The 19,814-nt window shown below is 33.7% G+C and overlaps 1 protein-coding gene and 1 pseudogene across 3 annotated transcripts in view; both read left to right on the forward strand.

The window, feature by feature from the left end:
• Epc1 (enhancer of polycomb 1) overlaps window positions 1–19,814 on the forward strand; it is an 86,637-nt gene that overhangs the window by 65,128 nt on the left and 1,695 nt on the right. For 2 of the 3 annotated variants that reach the window (XM_076872774.1, XM_076872772.1), the window contains exons 3-14: window positions 1,838–1,983; window positions 3,717–3,923; window positions 4,283–4,431; window positions 5,692–5,851; window positions 7,871–8,044; window positions 8,133–8,222; window positions 8,303–8,451; window positions 9,458–9,810; window positions 17,574–17,692; window positions 17,773–17,841; window positions 18,652–18,793; window positions 18,900–19,263. In XM_076872774.1, coding sequence (XP_076728889.1) covers window positions 1,838–1,983; window positions 3,717–3,923; window positions 4,283–4,431; window positions 5,692–5,851; window positions 7,871–8,044; window positions 8,133–8,222; window positions 8,303–8,451; window positions 9,458–9,810; window positions 17,574–17,692; window positions 17,773–17,841; window positions 18,652–18,793; window positions 18,900–19,263 — 2,122 coding nt within the window. The remainder of the gene's footprint in view (window positions 1–1,837; window positions 1,984–3,716; window positions 3,924–4,282; window positions 4,432–5,691; window positions 5,852–7,870; window positions 8,045–8,132; window positions 8,223–8,302; window positions 8,452–9,457; window positions 9,811–17,573; window positions 17,693–17,772; window positions 17,842–18,651; window positions 18,794–18,899; window positions 19,264–19,814) is intronic. The other variant, XM_076872773.1, reaches the window with a different exon arrangement.
• LOC143379554 (phosphopantothenate--cysteine ligase pseudogene) lies at window positions 2,116–3,038 on the forward strand (annotated as a pseudogene).

The following is a 19,814-nucleotide window of genomic DNA, read 5'->3' on the forward strand; positions in this document are numbered from 1 at the left end:
GACAGACAATCTTTGGTGTTTAGTACAGAATATTCACTAGGCACATTAGATATTTAACACTAAATTTTACATAATTAATACAAATTCAATTAGCTACATATAGCTTAGGGTTACCATATGGGACAACACAGATCAGAATTAATTTGGTTAGGAACAAAAAGAATCAAGTGTTTTTAATCTAACAGTTTCAGTCTCCTTAAAGATTTCCAAAAGCGTGTTCATGTATAGTTGCAAACAAAATGAAATTATGGAAAATCATTGAGTGCCTATTGTTGCAAGTGACATGGATTCAGAGAGACTAATATCTAGATATTTTTATAGGGTCTGAATATCTACTTTCTTAAATCAGGAATGTTAAGTAAGTGGTATAGGTCAAAGCAGAAAATAAAATAGTTTAATAATACATTTAATTCTTCATGTATATACTGGATTCCTCTGGGTCAGTTACTATGTTAAGCTTGAAGCGCGATGGCTGGTGTTTGGTAGCCAAATATTTTCCTCTTAATCTATCACAGACTTTACTAATGGATGACCGGTTTTTCATAACATTAGAATACTATTAATTTTCAAGCAGAGATGACATACAAGAGGAAACATGTTACTTTATTTCCACTTGGAGATGTGGAGATAAAAAGAGCACATATGCTTTCCCTTAAAAGAGATCATGGGGAGGTACATGCTTAACAAGTACATTATGAAGTATATATCATACCAGAAAATGGTATGATAGAAAGAAAGTGATCTGGAGCAGATTTTTTTAACCTGTGTGCCATAACTTTTAGGTACATGTCTGAATTGCCTGTAATTTATATAACATGGTGTACACTTTTATACAACCTATTTTTCTGGCGTGAGGCTTCCTAGTTTCTACTAAGGAAAGTTAGGAATCACTTATTGGGTGAGGGACAGTCAAGAAAGGATTCCAAAGGAGTGATGTTTGAATATTAAAAACATTAAATAGGCATTGGCATATTTTGTGGGTAGTCAGAAAACAGCTAATAGCACACTCTATGAAATATATAAAGTTTGACATTGCTGGTTCATAAAGTACAGATGACATTAGAGAGACTAGGTAAAAAGAACTTCATACCATTTTAGTATATGAGTATTTAGACTCTAAGGGAGAAGGAATTAACCAAGAGAAGGGCAGGAAATATTTTTATATCAAACTATTTAATATTTTTGCTTATCAATAACAACCTAGCTTAATTTGGATAAATAATTGAATGGCAAGTGATTCTTGATGACAGATCTGTGAAATAAACCTCACATTTCCATTGTCATGATAGTGATTCTCAAGGAGAATAAGTCTCCTTGGCAGGAATGCACTCACTGACAGCTGTCACTGTTATTGGTAGTGGGTTTTAACACTTCATCTTTAACTACCAGTCCCTAAGCTTTTGGTAAAGTAGTTTAATGATCTGTAAGATAGGACTTAAAAATAATGACATAAGGACCTTATCATTTTATATTATGGTAAACTAAATGAAATTGCTAATATGTGATTTTTGAGCTACAAAAATGGCATTTCCACATGGTTCCACCAGACACATTTAATAATCCTTTGATGTTTTTAGTGAAGGACTTCTAGTTTATTTGCTTTTAGAGTGGATGGAGGATATCCTATTCATTGTCTTTTATCATTTTTATCTGTATTTGTAGTAAAGATGAATATGAATAATATATCTGTGAGCTTAGATTGTTTGTGGCTCTGAAACAAAATCTAAAAATCTTTTTTCCTTAGAAAATCCAGGTCTTGCTTTTATCCAGACATCTGTGAGAGGTTTTTGTTGATGAATTCACACAGCAAATGATTGTTTATGGTTTCTCCTGTCAGCTTTTAGTTTGGATGCTGAACAGCCTGATTATGATTTGGATTCTGAAGATGAAGTATTTGTGAATAAATTAAAAAAGAAAATGGACATCTGTCCATTGCAATTTGAGGAAATGATTGACCGTCTAGAAAAAGGCAGTGGTCAGCAGGTACAATTCCATTTACATATAATGTATGTATGTACTGTGTAAATGCCTATATTTTATTGAAATTGCGTGATCCTGAAGGGAGCTAAGAGAGCCGGCTTTGATGTTTAAAAGTATGAATTCAGGGGCGTGCTGATGGAGGAAATGGACCTCGTCTCCGAGTTCCCGCAGCCTTCCGGTGCTGCTCGCTCTGCCGAGGTTACGGCTCGAGCCGGGCTAGGCGCACAGGGCTGGCGGGTGGTGTTGGTCACGTCAGGCGCCACCAAGGTCCCTCTGGAAGCATGGCCAGTGCGCTTTCTGGACAACTTCAGCATGGGGCGGCTCGGTACAATTTTGGCCAAGGCCTTCCTGGCTGCAGGCTATGGGGTCCTGTTCTTGTACCACGCTCGTTCCCTTTGCCCACCGCTTCCCGCCTCAGACCTAGCTGTCAGCCCTGCGGCCTTCTGGCCCAACCAAGTTGGGCGTGCAGAGCCTGGAGGCCGAGGAGAATGCACTCCAGGGCTTCGCTGTGGCTTTGCGGAGCTACCAAGAAGGCAGCGGCTGCCGACACCTTCCTGGCTGTAGAGTTCTCCACTTTGGCAGACTATTTGCATCTGCTAAAGGCTGCTGCCCAAGCGCTCAGTCCTCTAGGGCCTTCTGCGAGGTTTTACCTAGCTGCGGCCCTGTCAGATTTCTATGTTCCTGTCTCTGAAATGTCTGAACACAAGATCCAGTCATCTGGGGACCCACTGCAGATAATAATGAAGATGGTGCCAAAAATGCTTTATTCTTTGGTTAAAGATTGGGCTCCCAAAGCCTTTATAATTTCCTTTAAGTTGGAGACCGACCCCTCCATGGTAATTAATCATGCTCGGAATGCTTTGGAAGTTTATCAACGTCAACTGGTGGTGGCTAATATCCTTGAGTCAATACATTCCTTTGTTATTATTGTTACCAAAGACTCAGAAACCAAGTTGTTGCTATCAGAGGAAGATGTAGAAAAAGGTATAGAGATAGAAAAGAAGATAGTGGATAATCTTCAGTCTCGACACACAGCTTTTATATGTGACAAAAACTGAACTAAAAAAGTTTTATAGGATCAAAAATTGTTCAGTGGACCAGGGCTCTTATAAATGGAAAGAACAAAGAAAATAAAGGGAAGGTAAAAGTTGTGGTGTGCAGGCAATATGGGCTGGCTTTTTAAAGTGTGAAATCACTAATATAATTTGGGAATTATATATTCTGCAAAATGTACATCAAAAGTAGCTGAACGCTGAATATCTACCTACTTCATACTGTAGAAGGGGGATTATGGTTGCATAAGTGGTCAACTTATGTGCCTACTCTGTGCCAGGCCCTGTGCTGAGCTATGAGGATTAAAATGATGAATAAATATGTTTTGTTGGGGAAATGGACATATAAAAAATTAAGTGCAATAAAATGTGTGCCCACAAACCAAAAAAAAAGAGTATGAATTCATATCTCATCTCTGCCTATTATTAACCTGTATAATCTTGAGCAATATCTTTAAATTTCTCTGTGCCTCAGTTTCCTTGTATTATTGTTTCATTGTATTATTGTAAAATTAGATAAAATAATGAGTGTGCTTAGAGCACCTGCTCAGTGTATAAGGTACAATATGTAAGTTTGCTATTGTATAATACTGTTGTAGTTTTGATTATTGTCATTTAAATTGAGAAATAACAATTTTGAACCCTATATATTATATGAAAATGACACAGTGTTTTTATATTTAGCCAGTCAGTCTGCAAGAAGCCAAACTACTGCTAAAAGAAGATGATGAACTAATTAGAGAAGTTTATGAATACTGGATTAAAAAGAGAAAAAACTGTCGAGGGCCATCTCTTATCCCATCAGTAAAACAAGAAAAGCGAGATGGTTCCAGCACAAATGATCCTTATGTGGCTTTTAGAAGACGCACTGAAAAAATGCAGACTCGAAAAGTAAGTGACTTTGGATTTTTTTTTCTTTAAATCTATAAAAATTATTTATAGTAATTAATCTCAATTCTTTGCTTTAATTTTTGTTAAATGTGTCTCTTTACAATTATAATGAAAGATATAATTGAAAATAAGTTGACCTTAAGATTTACTGTAGAGCTGGTACTGGTATATTTTAATGTTAATACCCTTAAAAATCTCATACAAAATTGATTTCCTGGTGATCCATACTCTCTTCCAATGTCTTTAAATTCCAATTAACCCTTCAAATGTATACATTCTTAAGTATCAATAACTTGGCTCACAGTGCTACTAATTAGGAGTGCTTATTGACATTAAACAAGTAACTTTAATATTTGCAGAATCGCAAAAATGATGAAGCCTCTTATGAAAAAATGCTTAAGCTGCGTCGAGATCTAAGTCGGGCTGTTACTATTCTAGAAATGATAAAAAGAAGAGAAAAAAGTAAAAGGGAGCTATTGCACTTAACACTGGAAATTATGGAAAAGAGGTAAAGTATATTTTAATAGTATTAGGAAGTATGGTAACAGTAGCATTTTGGTATATTGAGTTAATTTATTTCCTGAGCAATTATCTGTAATCACAGAATATCTACTTTTAATAATAGAAACTGTTTAAATGTGTGATGCGATACTAAGCTTGTATAATTTTACATGTATTCCTGTATTTATTTTCTTTAAAAGTGACTGGGCTCACTAACTGTGAAATGTATCAGATATTTCTTTCCATTTTGAAATCTCTTTCATTTGTTCTTAGTTGTTGTGTATAGGGCTTTGAGAGAGAGAACATTTTTGTATTTTGTTTTATTCACTTGATAGTACTAATTATTTATATGTATGTATACACACACTTTTTAAATAATTGGGTTTTATTCGTTTTTGTGGTACTGGGGATTGAACCCAGAGCCTTGTGCATGCTAGACAAGTACTTCACCAACTGAGCTATTTCCCCAGCCCATTAAATAATTGGTGGTTTTAATAAAAAAGTAAAGAAAAGAAGGGGGAATGGCAGTGAGGTACACAACAAAAACTTCAAGTCTGATTGCCATATTTCTCAGTAATAAAATCATTGTTTAATTTTTCTGAAAGAAATCACAAGAAATTTGGTTTTTAGTACAGACAGTTACAATTAGTAGGAAATTTCTCAACACCATTTTATGCATTAATTTCTACTTTTCCACCAATCTTTCACCAAAATTGTTAAGGCAGGATTCCAAGTATTCTTTTTTTCCAATGTCATTATGTGTCAAGAAAAAGCTATGAGACAAAAAAGTAGAAGGAAGAAACAAAAGGATTATTTAATCTTTAATTTTAAAAGATATTCAGCAAATAGTTCAGCTTTAGACTTAATTACCTTATGTCCAATTGATGTTTATAATTATATTTCAGTTATAAATAGTCATAAGTAACTTTTTTAAAAGTAACTTTTTTAAACTTTATTTTCCTCCCAGCTTTATTTAGGTATAATTGAAAAGTAAAGATTGTACATTTTTGTATGTTGATCAGAAGGTATGAAGTTGTGGTCATAAAATGAATAAGTTCTGAAGACCTAATGTACAGAATAGTTAATAACAATGTATTGTATTCTTGAAATTTGCTTCAAGGAAATCAGACCCCCCTACATACTGTGAGGTGTGATAGATATGTTAATTAGCTTCATCATAGTAATCATTTCACAGTATGCATATTTATCAAAACATCACATGCTCTTTGTATATCATTGTTTTAAACTTCGTTTTTTATCATTTCAGGTATAATTTGGGTGACTACAATGGAGAGATCATGTCTGAGGTTATGGCACAGAGACAGCCAATGAAACCTACTTATGCCATCCCCATCATCCCTATTACTAATAGCAGTCAGTTTAAACATCAGGAAGTAATGGATGTGAAGGAGTTTAAAGTTAATAAGGTGACTAAACTTTTTTGTGATAATAGTATCAGATAATGGGATGATATTTTATCATTAGAATGAGAATAAAAAGTAAAAACACATCTGGGCACACTGGTACAAACCTGTAATCCCAGCACCTCAGGAGGCTGAGCCAGGAGGATCAGGAGTTCAAAGCCAGCCTCAACAAAAGCAAAGCACTAAGCAATTGAATGAGACCCTCTCTGTCAATAAAATAGGGTTGCGGATATGGCTTACAGTCTAGTGCCCCTGAATTCAATCCCCATACCCCCCCCGCCGCCTCCCGCCCTCCCAAAAAAGTAAAAGCGCATAAAAAAAAAAACCCTACCATGAAGTATGCTGCTTATTAAAAAAGCAGAAATTTGTAATTAAAACTTTATTTTTATTTTGGTTATTTCCTTATAAAGGTAGAGTTTATTACTATATCTGATAAAAGGAGTATTTTACTAGTAGTAGGATTATCAGGCATTGAAGTAATACAAATAAAATATGAAGGTTTAGGGAGAAATACGTGAAATTTATCTTTTGTGAACACATCTATACGTAAGCAAAATAAAAAGTATAAATAGTAATTCAGGTGTATCTCTTTAATAGTTTGTAATATAGATAGTACATCTAGAAAGTAAGGGTTATACAAGAATTTTTCCTTTTACTTATATAAAGATATGATCCATGGACATTAAAATTTTATACTTAATCTAAATTTAATGTTCCACTTTTATAATTTAACTATGCCTTTAAAATTGAATGGCTATTTTCCTACTTTTTGTATTTTAAATCTATGGTTCCCCTATCTGACTCTCCTGTGTGGTTTTCCCCTACCTGAATCCAGTGTTAGTTACCCTTCAGTTATATTTCCAGATTAAACTCTTATTTAATTCTGATATTACTTTTCTCTCTATGTGCCAGAAATATGAGCCCTCACACTTGCAGGTACTTTAAAATTCCTCTAAATTAAGACAGAATTCTTAAAGGGACTGTTTCATTATCTTGATCATTTTATTTTATGGTGTTTGGATCCCAAATTTTATTGAATAAGATCAAGCTTTTTAATCATGTTTTAAAGAAAAATGGTAGCTAATAATGTAGCCATTACAGGAGACCATTTATAATAACTTTTGAATAATGTTTTGCTGTGCAATTAGCTTTCAAGTCTTTCTTCTCAGTACAACAGTAGAAATTGTAGAAAGATACTTTATAATTGAATAGTTAACTTTTCCCAGTAAACTACCATAAATTACATAAGAATTAATATGAATTCTTAGTATGTTTACATACCATAATTCTTGCCATGACCTTTTTCTTCTTAACAAATATGTTTGCCTCTAATCTTCCTTACCTTTTGCCTACATGTCAAATTCATACTTATCCTAACTTTTGCCATCATCTAACATACATATTTCTAACATGCACTGTGTTCTGTCAACTTAGTCTTGCCTCTGTTTTATCCTGGTGTTTCCCTTATTTAATGATTTTTATATCTTTGTCTTCTGGCACTGCTCAAAATCTAACACTCCAGAAAGACTTGTTATTGTTCGGGTAGCAAGTTCTTACTATTTATGTTTATTACTCTTCAACATTATAATTTTATTTACTACTTTCTTGACAGTTATCTGTAGTTTGCTTTGTGTTTGGGTAAAGTTATTTTTATTATTATTTTTCCTATATTGATTTGTTATTGTTTGAGACTGAGGCCTACATATCACCCCCACTCCAGAATTTTCACAGAAAATAAACAGAAATTATGGGAGCCAGTGGCAAATACTGGAGAACTTCTGTTCTCTTTATACTTTCTTTAAAACAAAATGATTTATAGAACTATGTTAGATTGTACAATATACTCATGCTTTCACAGAGATCAACTTCTTTACAATGTAAGATGACCAGACATAAAAGTCTTACCTTATGAATATGAACACCTTCATCATAGCAGTAAGCTTCTTTTTTTTAATTTAAAAAAAACTGAAGTTTTGTAAAACATGGTTTCTAGTGCATAATTAATTCACATCTTTGTTGCAGCAAGATAAAACTGATCTTATCCGACCGAAACGGAAATACGAAAAGAAGCCCAAAGTCTTACCGTCGTCTGCTGCTGCTACTCCTCAACAGACAAGTCCTGCACTGCCAGTCTTTAATGCTAAAGATTTAAATCAGTATGACTTTCCCAGCTCAGATGAAGAACCTCTCTCCCAGGTAAAAATATGAGAATGTCTCTATTAACATAGGAGAGGAATGTAGAAAGTCACATGCTTAACCTGTTTCATTTATTTTGTATTTAAAGGTTTTGTCTGGCTCTTCGGAAGCTGAGGAAGAGAATGATCCTGATGGTCCTTTTGCTTTCCGTAGGAAAGCAGGCTGTCAGTACTATGCTGTAAGTTTCAGACCTTATTTGTAAATAACATTCTATTTGCATTTAACTGATGAAATAAAATAATTTGGACTTTCTTTTAGCCTCACTTAGACCAAACTGGCAACTGGCCTTGGACTAGTCCTAAGGATGGAGGATTAGGGGATGTGCGATACAGATACTGCTTGACTACTCTCACCGTACCCCAAAGGTGTATTGGATTTGCACGAAGACGGGTTGGGCGCGGTGGAAGGTAAGGTATTTCAGCATCCCAGTATAGAATATTTTAGACAGTAAAGTAATCAAATTCAGAGTTTAAAGTAAGACAGTCCTTCTAAACAGCTTACCAATTACTATTTGCTGTTCTTAACTGATTTGTTGACTGAAATATTTTTGCCTCTGCTATTCGTTTCATATACAACCATAGCTTACATAATGTATAATATTAATGAATCCCAAATGAATTTCCTTTTCTTCCCAAGATGGAATACCTCAGTTAAATTATCAAGGGATAGAATTCTAAGAAAAGGCAATGGATGAATGTAAATAAATCCTTATTGCACATACTGTATTAAGCTAAACAAGACTATAAAAAAATGTTGGGTTCTGGGAGAAGGGACTTAAATAGGCCCAAAACTGTCATGTTAACTAAGATAATGGTTTGTCTAACTTTTTAACTAAAAGAATCCATATGTGACCCAATCTTTACATCCCAATTTGTCAGGATTTAATTTTTCTTCCTACATAGTCTAAAGACCTTTATGTGAGTTGTTGGGGAACGAAAGGAGTTGCAGAGTCGCTGAAAACAAAGATAAATAAAATTTTTGGTTGACAACCAATTGAAAAATAGGACCTGTATCAAAAATTGAGATTTTTGAGCCTGATGTGGCTATAAACCCAGCAACTCTGGAGGTTGACGCAGGTAGCTTTAGCAACCTAACAAGGCCCTAAGCAACTTAGCAAGATCCTGTCTCAAAATAAAAAATTTATAAAAGGTGGGGTGGGCGGTATAGCTAAGGATGTGACTCAGTAGTTAAGCTCTTCTGGTTTAGTCCACAGTGCCCCCCCAAAAAAATTTTAAAAAAAGGAGATTTTGGCCTAAAAGAGCCAAAAACTGAAATAATCAACTTTATCTTATGATTTTAAATACTTAGTATGCTTTTATTCCATTTTTTTTAAGTTGAGATAGAAAAAAAAATCTTTTATATAATCTCTGAATTGCGATTTTAAGTAAACATTACATGTCTTATTTTTAATAGGGTCTTACTGGACAGAGCTCATTCAGAATATGACAGTATGTTTCGCCATCTGGATTTGGAAATGCTTTCCTCACCACAATATTCTCCAGTCAATCAGTTTGCCAATACCTCAGAAACAAATACCTCGGACAAATCTTTCTCTAAAGACCTCAGTCAGATACTAGTCAATATCAAATCATGTAGATGGCGGCATTTTAGGCCTCGGACACCATCCCTACATGACAGTGACAATGATGAACTCTCCAGTAGAAAATTATATAGGAGTATAAATCGAACAGGAACAGCACAACCTGGGACCCAGACATGCAGTACCTCCACGCAAAGTAAAAGTAGCAGTGGTTCAGCACACTTTGGTATGTTTATTTGTGATGTACATTTCTATAGATATAAAGTGTTGGGCTTGTCCAATTTGCGGGGGTATATGGTCTGTTGTAATAAGTACTTTTTTGAATCCTGTTCAGTCATACTATTGCTGTAGTCTCTAGGTGTGTGTCTTCATTTACCCACACATACAAAGGTGATTTGTTACTACTGAATGTGTGATATTTGTTTCCTGAATGAAGTCTGTGAACCACAACATTCATCAGTCATTTTCAGTTAATATGAAAAGAAAATGGAGCCTACTTGTTAACTGTTTTATGCTTGAATACTTCTAGTCTTTTATTTTAGTCTGCTTAAATGTAATGATGAATAGACAACAGGTATGTATAACTTTCATGCTGACACAATAATAATTTAGAAAACTATGAGAAACAAACTACATTTTCAGAAAAAAAAATTTAAGCTAAAGGGTTATTTTAGTATTTAAATTTTTTCCATAATATTGACTTTATTATTATGCCTATATTGTGAAACGTACATAAAATAAATGCTCTCTACTTAAAATATTCCTTTAATCTTAGCTTTCTGTTTTATTGTTATTATTTTTTAACTATTTTTGTAGTTGTAGATGGACAGCATGCCTTTATTTTACTTGTTTACTTTTATGCGGTGCTGAGGATTAAACCCAGTGCCTCACATGTATGAGGCAAGCACTCTGCCACTGAGCTACAGCCCCAGCCTCTATTATTATTTTTTAAAATATAGTTTAGTTGTAGGTGTCAATGAACCTTGTTAGCCAAGTACTCTACCACTGAGCTACATCCCAGCCCTTAGCTTTCTATTTACAGATTATAGAAATACACTGTTACAAGCACGTCACTACAACTTTTTAAGGAATTTAAATACAGATTTTTGAAAGTATTAAAAAGGTCTTTATTCCCTAATCAAATATGAACATTTGCTCTTATTCTTGAAGTCCTCAAGAAAATGTTCCAAAAACTAATTTACTTTGGTTACAAAGAAGTACTTTCATGAAATGAGAGTCTTTCAGCTCATGAGAAAAATTATCACATTTCAGAAATCAACTAGAAAATAAACAGCTTTTCTGAGGCCTAACATTATTTATAATTCTATTAATTTTAGTGTCTTTATCACAAAAAGCCAGGTTTTCTCTGCTGTATAGGCTTAAAAACAAAATGAAAAACTTCCAATATGAAGACTTACATACATTGTAAGTATGGAGATTTTAAAAGTATAAACTTATAATAGTTTCTGATAATTAACCTTTTTGAGCTGTATAAAATCCTTTGAGACTTCTCAAATAACTGTTTCATCAGTCCACATCTACTTTCCTCCCTAAAATAGAGAAATGAACTCATATATTCTAAAGAGAGAAATGAACTTATATATTCTAAAGATTTTATTATGATCTTTTTCATGTAGGTTATTTTGGGGTTTTTTTTGGGTTCTACTTACATAGGCATATGAATGTCAGTTGTAAAACTTACTTGACATTTAAAATGTGAACATTACCAAAATGAGCTGAAAAAAAATTTTAGTAACCTCATAGTTGTTGTTCTTAATCATTTCTTTTCCCCTAGATATCTATTTTGTTTATTGAAAGATGGAGGTATCTTTTCCTATAGGTACTTCTTTTCAATTTTCTCTTAAATTTTGCCAGATTTTTCTATATAGAATAGATGTCTACAGACTACTATAGGTTAACAATATTTATTCTTTCATATTTGTGAATATCCCAGAGACCTAAAGCTTTTCTTTTTTACACTCTAAATTACAATTAAGTTGTATCTAATGTGTATTTGAGATAAGTGAATTCCAACTATTGGCCCCTGGAGAAAAGAACTAAAATTTAGCAGTTTACATGTTATACCTACTTATAAAAGCATTTCTGCTGAATGGGTTCTCCAGAGTGAGCCTAGAAAGGGGGAAGAGAATCTATTTGCTGTTTTCTTACAGTGTTCCAATTTGCTACTTTATTCATAGATTAAAAATCTCTCCTCTTTTATATCATTGTAGTTATAAAAAAGAATGTTTTTCATACAGCATGGTCCCCAGACAGAAACCACATTTCTTCATCTGGGACTTAAAGAAACCCATGAAACCCTGATTTGATCTGATACTAGAGAAAACACTGTGTTTAGTTTATTGAAAGAGAAGTTTGACATACTCCAAAGGAATTTTCAAGGCTTAATTTTGACTATACTGACTTACCTATCATATCATATATGAATCCCTTAATATACTTCCCTGTTGCTTAAGCCAAATATGTGGATTATAATTTTAGTCATGTTTTGATTATCCAGTTATAAATAATAAGATTTATACTTATGTGATGACACTAGTGATGTCTTCTGGTCCGACTCCCTTTTAATCATGTTTGAGGTCTTCTTTACTCTCATTTAAAAAAATTTTTTTGGAGCAGGGGGTAGTTGCATATGGACAGCATGCCTTTATTTTATCTGTTTATTTTTATGTGGTGCTAAGGATCAAACCCAGTGCCTCACACATGCTAGGCAAGCGCTTTGCTACTGAGCTACAGCCCCAGCCCATCTCATTTTTAAATAGAAAATTCTAAATTATCCAGTTATAAATATTAAGATTTATACTTATGTGATGACACTAATGATGCCTTCTGGTCATCTAGTGACATGCATAAATTTTAACACACCAGCTTTTATAACCTCTATTTCAATTGCTCAGAATCTGTTTTGCTTTCTTCACAGTCTTGGCCATTTTGCAGTTATGTAAGCAAAAAGATATGCTGATGACTCGGTGTTAGGTAGCCTTCTAATTCAGGTGTTATTGAGTACTTGGTCCTCTGCATACTATGTAGCAGAATAGCACAGTGTTGAGGAAGTTAGAAAGACTTGAATGTATATTTAGAATTTCTGGGACTAGGTTTTCGTATTTAAATTGCTTTTTTTTTTTTTAATTAATATGTTATTTGGAAAGTTTCCAGGTACAGTTATCTATTTTTTTTTAAATATACAGTAATACCTTTGAAAATTTAGTGTTTTTTCAGTGACTCAGTATTCATTTCTGTGTGTTTGAGTTTGGGAGATATCAAATAAAAACATTAATATATTTCATACCTAGAGGAAATTCTTACATACTCCTAATTTAATTCAGAAAAACTAAAAAGAGAAGATGACATTTAAACCAGAATGATCACGTTCAGGATTTTAATTCCTAGTTTCCAATAAAATTTCAGCAGCACTGTAAATAATTTTTCTAAGCTCACATATCTATACTACAGATCTGATTTGTTTTCATAAGTGAAGAGAAGATCTATGACTAGAATCTTATTTTAAATCTCAGTAGGTATAACTTAACCACTTCAGTGTATAACAGATATTTAATCTTACTATGGAAAAGGAACTGTAGATTTGAGCACTAAATATTTTAATCACTATATTTTGTAACTCTGCAGGACCTTAATTGTTATTCCAGTGTTTCAAAATGTATTTTTCACAGTAGAAAATAGATACAGTGCACAGCATAATGAGCAGAGTGAAGCAGAGCATGTAGTAAAATTCACTAGTAGTTTTTCTACAGTTGTAAAGCAACATTAAAGAAATGTCACACTAAGAGCAATATTTACTACGAATAATTTTCATGTTCAGGTCAACCACAATCAAATGTGTTCTAGTCTATTCATAGTTTGCCACCAAATGAATGACAACAAACTTTGGGTTTCAAATTGGATTTCTAAAGGGCTGAAAAGGGCTCATGAACCTTATCAATTAAAGCTCATTAATTATGGAATCTTACTTTAGTAAACTACCTGGATTCATTTCACTTTGTATTTATTTCTTTTGAAGTTACCTTTTTCTTATATTAAAATAATTTTCTGCCTGTGTACTGCTCAAAGAAATTTCTAATTCAGCAGTATCTTTTAAAATGGGTTTTGGGGGGTTTGTTTGTCTCTAACAAAGTATACCTTTTGATAATTTAGACTCCGTCTTCCCTAACTGAATTTTGAAATTGTTTATTTCTTTCTTTTTTTTAAATTTTTTAAATATTTGTTTTAGTTGTAGGTGGACACAATAACCTTTATTTCATTTTTATGTGGTGCTGAGGATGGAATCCAGTGCCTCACGTGTGTTAATCGAGAGCTCTACTACTGAGCCACAACCCCAGCCCCTGAAATAGTTTCTTTCTTTCTAAGCACCTGTCACCCTTCCCACCTAACCCTTTTAGAGCATTTTAGTAGAGTTGCTCCAGTTATAGGAGTATGACTACTAAGCAACAGGTGCTGCTGGGCCACATCGTGGTTTCGTAAAGTCGGGTGATTTCACACAAATTCCTTCCCAGAAAATTGGTTAGTTAGGAGGCTACCAAAAAAGGGAGGCGGGGGGTTCTATCTTTTGAATTTCTAATAAGGGAAAAATTCATCTTTCTAAATCAAATTATTTTAGGTCGAGTGATTTTGGTTAGAAAGTTTGTCCATATAGTGAATCAAAAGTTGTCTCCTTAAATTTAAACCTACAAGATTGTGTTTTACCTGTGGAAGCATCTGAGTGAGTATGCTTACTCTCCAACATCCTATTGCCCTTTGAATACGAAAGTCTTGGCATGCTTCCTTCCCTAGTCCTAATCCCCAGTTACATATCCTCAGCTTTTAATTGTAGCCTGCACATGACTGTTCTCTCCTATATAGAGTCTTGTCAGGTGCTCTACATGTGGTGATTTTTAAATTACTTGACTCATACTGTTGGTACATAAAAGTTTATTTCTTGAAAATGATATTAAACCTAAAGCAAATTTTTTTTCTATTTGTTTTTAAGTTAAAACACTTGATTGATTTGATGGGGATTTTTTGTTTTTCTCTTCCCCTACTGAATATCTGTTTGGTTGCAGAAATTTCTTGATCTCTAATATGAGATTATATGAGGAAATACTAAGAGTTTCTCCTGATCTCAGTCTTTTGTTTGTTTCTTTGTTTGATACTGTGAAAGTGTTCTATTTCTAGATTTAGTTTTATGTCCGTAATAACCCTATTTGTGTGAATTATATATTTGACCTCCACACCAATATCTGGAGGCAAGTGTACAACAAAATTTTCTACTTCAGTGAGACTTAGGGCAGTATGGTCATTTTTGCTTTTCACTTAGCATTTAATTAGATAGGGGCGGGGTTGGTACCAGGGATTGAACTCAGGAGCACTCAAACACTGAGCCATATCCTTAGCCCTATTTTGTATTTTATTTAGAGACAAAGTCTCACTGCGTTGCCTAGCATCTTGCTTTTACTAAGGCTGGCTTTGAACTCTCGTTCCTCCTGCCTTAGCTTCCCAAGCTGCTGGAATTACAAGTGTGCGCCACCATGCCCAGAACAATTAGATTTTTGAATTATAACAACTGAGCGCTTACTGATTTTCTGTAGCCATAATAATATAAAACCCAGTTCAGATCATATTTGCCCAAATTTACTATTTTACCATTGTCCAAGTTTTTCTACTCATTCATACATCCTTCTTTTGGCTTGGAATTTTATTTTTCAGGAAAAAAAATAAGTAAAATCTTAGTATTTCATATAGTTGAAAAGAACCTAATAATCTCCTAATTTAATCTCTTTCACATTTAAATGAAGATACTGAGTCACAAAACAAATACCTTGCTCAAAAATACTCAGCCAATTATGGTGGAGCTAGGGGCTACAAATACCCAGGTATCTTGGCCCCTAAACCATTGTTTTTTATTACCTTCCCTACCAGCCTCTGTGTTGCTGTTTCTTTTAGACCATTTAGCAAAAACATTAGTCAAAATTTTATAACTAAACTCTGTAGACAGTATAACAGTATCTAAGAAATAGACTAACAGTGCTCTAAAATGTTGTGTAATTTGTGATTTAATTGTTGCTTGCTTTTTTATTTCTAAACCCATATTAGGAGGAAGTTAACAGTTGTTTAAAAAATGAAATTCATCAAATTCTCAAGACTCATTAAAATGTTAATTTAAATAGAACAAAAATGTTTGGAATATTTATTCTGTATTGATTTCCAAGTAATTATCACTAAATTTTTAATTAAAACACAAACATTTTCAAGAATTTCAAGAATACTTTCTTTCATGTAAATGAAAGTTTATATGAAGGTTTTCAGTGAATGCTAAATTACTGTTTTTCTAGATAAATAATGACTTGATCTTCCAGAAATGTTTCAAAACATAAGGATAAATACTATATAAATTACGAACATTCTTTCAGGGAAGCATTAACGTGTGTAAAGTCTCTTCAAGTTTTGACCCTGTTATATGGAAATGGTTGGTCATGTTGATGAAAGTTACTTTTCTACTAGTATTCATCTAACATCAATAAATCTTATGTAGATTTCAGGTCTGTAGATTACAGTATAATAGGAAAGGAATTAATCAAAGGACAAATTTGTAACACAGACACAAAATAAGAAAACCAACAGTAGACTTTTTAGAAGAAGAAATTACTTTTTTGCTCTTGTAGAACAAGAATTTAGTTCAGCTCATGTACAAAAGCCTGGTTAGACATGAATAACTTTGGAGTCTTCCTTGAATTCTATTTCATGATTTTCTGATCCATTCAAAATATTATGGAATTTGTTACCTAAACATTTTCTAGTTGTATCAGACAGAAACAATATCCTGGGGTATAGCCAGAGATTAATTTAGTTATAAGTAAAAACTATAAAACTTGATGAAGTGATATTTTAACTAAATTATTAGCAGTTAAACAACAAAGTAGGTGAAGTATTTTGTAAACATCAAACTTTAGATTGAGGAAATTTGCATGATTTATAGATTCCCTCGTACCAGGGATGCATGATAACCTCTTTTTGTTTTGTTTACTCAGACATGACAGGCTTCTTAAAGAAGCCTTTAAAGTTAGGTATATTGTGATTGTATGTGCTTTTTTTCTTTCTTTCTTTTTTTAATTGGCAGAAAAATTTAAAAAAGAAAAAGGTTTCCTTTTTAAAAACTGCACACACTTTTTGGGGGGGTAATAAATGAACATTTTTTTGTTTGTTTTTTTTAGAACTGAGCTCTCCATAGACAAACATAAGTAGCATAACACAGTGTCTTTCCTCAGACATCATTCTGTACAGTAAATCAACATAAACAACTCCGTTCTTATTGACTGGATTTTTTCCAGGTGGGTTAATTGGGTGGGGAAAATTAATTAACCTTAACATTGGAACCTCTTTTCTTCCTGTTAAACTTAAAAGAATGGGTTCTTTAAAAAAAAAAAAAAAAAAAAGGAAATAAACCAAAACCTTACCTTTCATGTAGAGGAAATCTTTGTAATGACTAAAATTAGAAAATATGTAGAAGTTAGTATTTATACACAAAACTATTAGGGATCATCTGAAAGCATTGGAAGGTAATGTGGATAAAATAGAAACCAAATGGTAATTAGATTTCTTTTCAATTTCAGTGCAAAGTTGAATTCCAAATCTATGGATTAAAAAAGCTGATATGACTTTTCTACACTGTCTAACACAAGCGTCACAGCTTTACAAAAATAATGGCGTTGAAACTTGGGAAGTGAGCAGTTCTCTTTCCTATGTTTATATCAGGAAGCTTAACTTTCTTTTTCTTTAAATAAAAGCCATTCTCATAAAATGTGGTAGCAAAAATGCTGAAATTTCCATTTGGAAGTGATCTTTAACAGGATCATGAGCCTTTATCAAATGCTTTAATTTTGCACAAAAACTTTTTTAACATTGGATTTATTTTAGTATTATAAGATGTATATAATACCTTGTACATTTTTATAAAGTGTTTCCTCATTTTATGTTCAGCATTTACAGCCGAACAATACCAGCAACACCAACAGCAACTGGCACTAATGCAGAAACAGCAGCTTGCACAAATTCAGCAACAGCAAGCAAATAGTAATTCCTCCACCAACACTTCACAGGTGAGGGATTTGTCTGTCTTATGATTATCCCTCATTGTTTCCCACCAGAGTTCATCTCTAATTACCAACTGTTGTCATAGAACCTTGCATCTAACCAGCAGAAAAGTGGCTTTCGCCTGAATATACAGGGTTTAGAAAGAACATTTCAGGTGAGTATGGAAGCTATTGCCTCTGCTCCCTATTTAAAAAAATAAAAAAGCATAGTTAAATGAAATGGAGAACAATGTCTACGAGTCTGACCTGTAGTCTATTAATGTGCCTTTTTGATATGTAACCCTACCCAGTTCATTATCTTATGCCTTTTAATTATTAAGATTTTAAATGTTATACCAAAATGACCTCTTTTACTCTTGAAAGAGATCACTCTCTGAAGCCTAAAGCATGATAAATATTTGCCATTTAGACACATTTAATGCTAAAAGGCTGAGATTCCAATCTCTTTAAGAATCTTTCAGGAAACTTTATTGTTAAAAATTCAACAAGCCTCTCAATTTTTAGGTTAAATAATGATGTCATCATTTCCTACCTCCATTTCTTAGGGGGTAGTTATCTTATAATCCCAAAGGTGCTTTTGGTTGTGTGTGGGAGTATGTGTTAGCTGAAAAGATGTTTACATATTCATTCATTCATTATGTGTATTTGCAAATCACTGAAATGTTGTAGTGGCATATTTCTTGTCCAGCATTTTGGATTGGAGTTTGGAAGTTTGCTATTCCCACATTATAAAAAGGCCTTTTTGGTAATTGACTTGTACATATATATTATTGCATAAAATCAAAATTTATAACCCTTTAGTTAGACAAACTTTTCACTCCTTGAATGTATGACTATCAAAAGAGAAATTTAGTGGTTTGCCATTTTTGTTTAGAATCAAATGGATTTTGGTATACCTTTGTAGCTTAACTATTAATTTGAGACTAAGTTATACTGATTAGATTTCTTTTGCATTTTCTTTCTAGGGTTTTGTTTCTAAGACTTTGGATTCTGCTAGTGCTCAATTTGCTGCTTCTGCTTTGATGACATCAGAACAACTGATGGGATTCAAGATGAAGGATGATGTGGTGCTTGGAATTGGGGTGAATGGTGTCCTTCCAGCCTCAGGTAAGGATAAAGACATTTAAAAGTTGGCTTTGATTATATTTGTAACATTTGTAATATAAGCCACAAGTTGCATAATGTTTAGACACTTCTTTCTTTTTCTCTCCAGGAGTATACAAGGGCTTACACCTCAGTAGTACTACACCAACAGCACTTGTACATACAAGTTCATCAGCAGCAGGTTCAACTTTGTTACAGCCTTCAAATATTACACAGACTTCAGGTTCCCACAGTGCACTGAGTCATCAAGTAACTGCTGCCAATTCTGCAACAACTCAGGTTCTGATTGGGAACAAGATTCGATTAACTGTACCTTCATCAGTTGCCCCTGTAAACGCTATTGCCCCCATAAATGCACGACATATACCTAGGACTTTAAGTGCTGTTCCATCATCTGCCTTAAAGCTGGCTGCCGCAGCAAACTGTCAAGTTTCTAAGGTCCCATCTTCATCCTCTGTAGACTCAGTTCCAAGGTGAGCAGTTGTTTTAAGCCTAAAATTTTTACCTATTTCTCTGTTTGTTCTTTGACTTTTATATGTTATAAATGTATAGACGGGGGCTGGGGCATAGCTCTTTGCCTCTCATGCACAAGGCCCTGGGTTCAATCCGCCGCACCACAAAAAAAGTATAGATGAAGCAGGGCCTAGTGGTATACTCCTATAATCCCAACTAATTGGGGGACTAGGGAAGGAGGGTCACAAGTTCAAGACCAGCCTCAGCAACTTAAAGAGCATCTGTCTCAAAATAAAAAATTAAAAGGGCTGGAGGGTAGCTCAGTGGTAAAGTGACCCTGGGTTCAGTCACTAGTAACCCCCCCACCCCCGCCGCCGCCCCCCCAAAAAACATATAGATGATAATTGATTCAGGGACTAAGCAGATGAATGTTGTAATTCAATATTAATGAAGAAATTGAACTGAATGGTATAGTGAATATTGCATATATGATTTGAATACCCCTTTCTTAGGATAACAATAGCTTATAATGCTCTCACTTTTCTTTATCCTTTTGATGTTCTCTTTAAAA

The sequence above is a fragment of the Callospermophilus lateralis genome, chromosome 13, assembly GCF_048772815.1.
Source record: "Callospermophilus lateralis isolate mCalLat2 chromosome 13, mCalLat2.hap1, whole genome shotgun sequence".
In the NCBI taxonomy this organism is placed as follows: Eukaryota; Metazoa; Chordata; class Mammalia; order Rodentia; family Sciuridae; genus Callospermophilus; species Callospermophilus lateralis.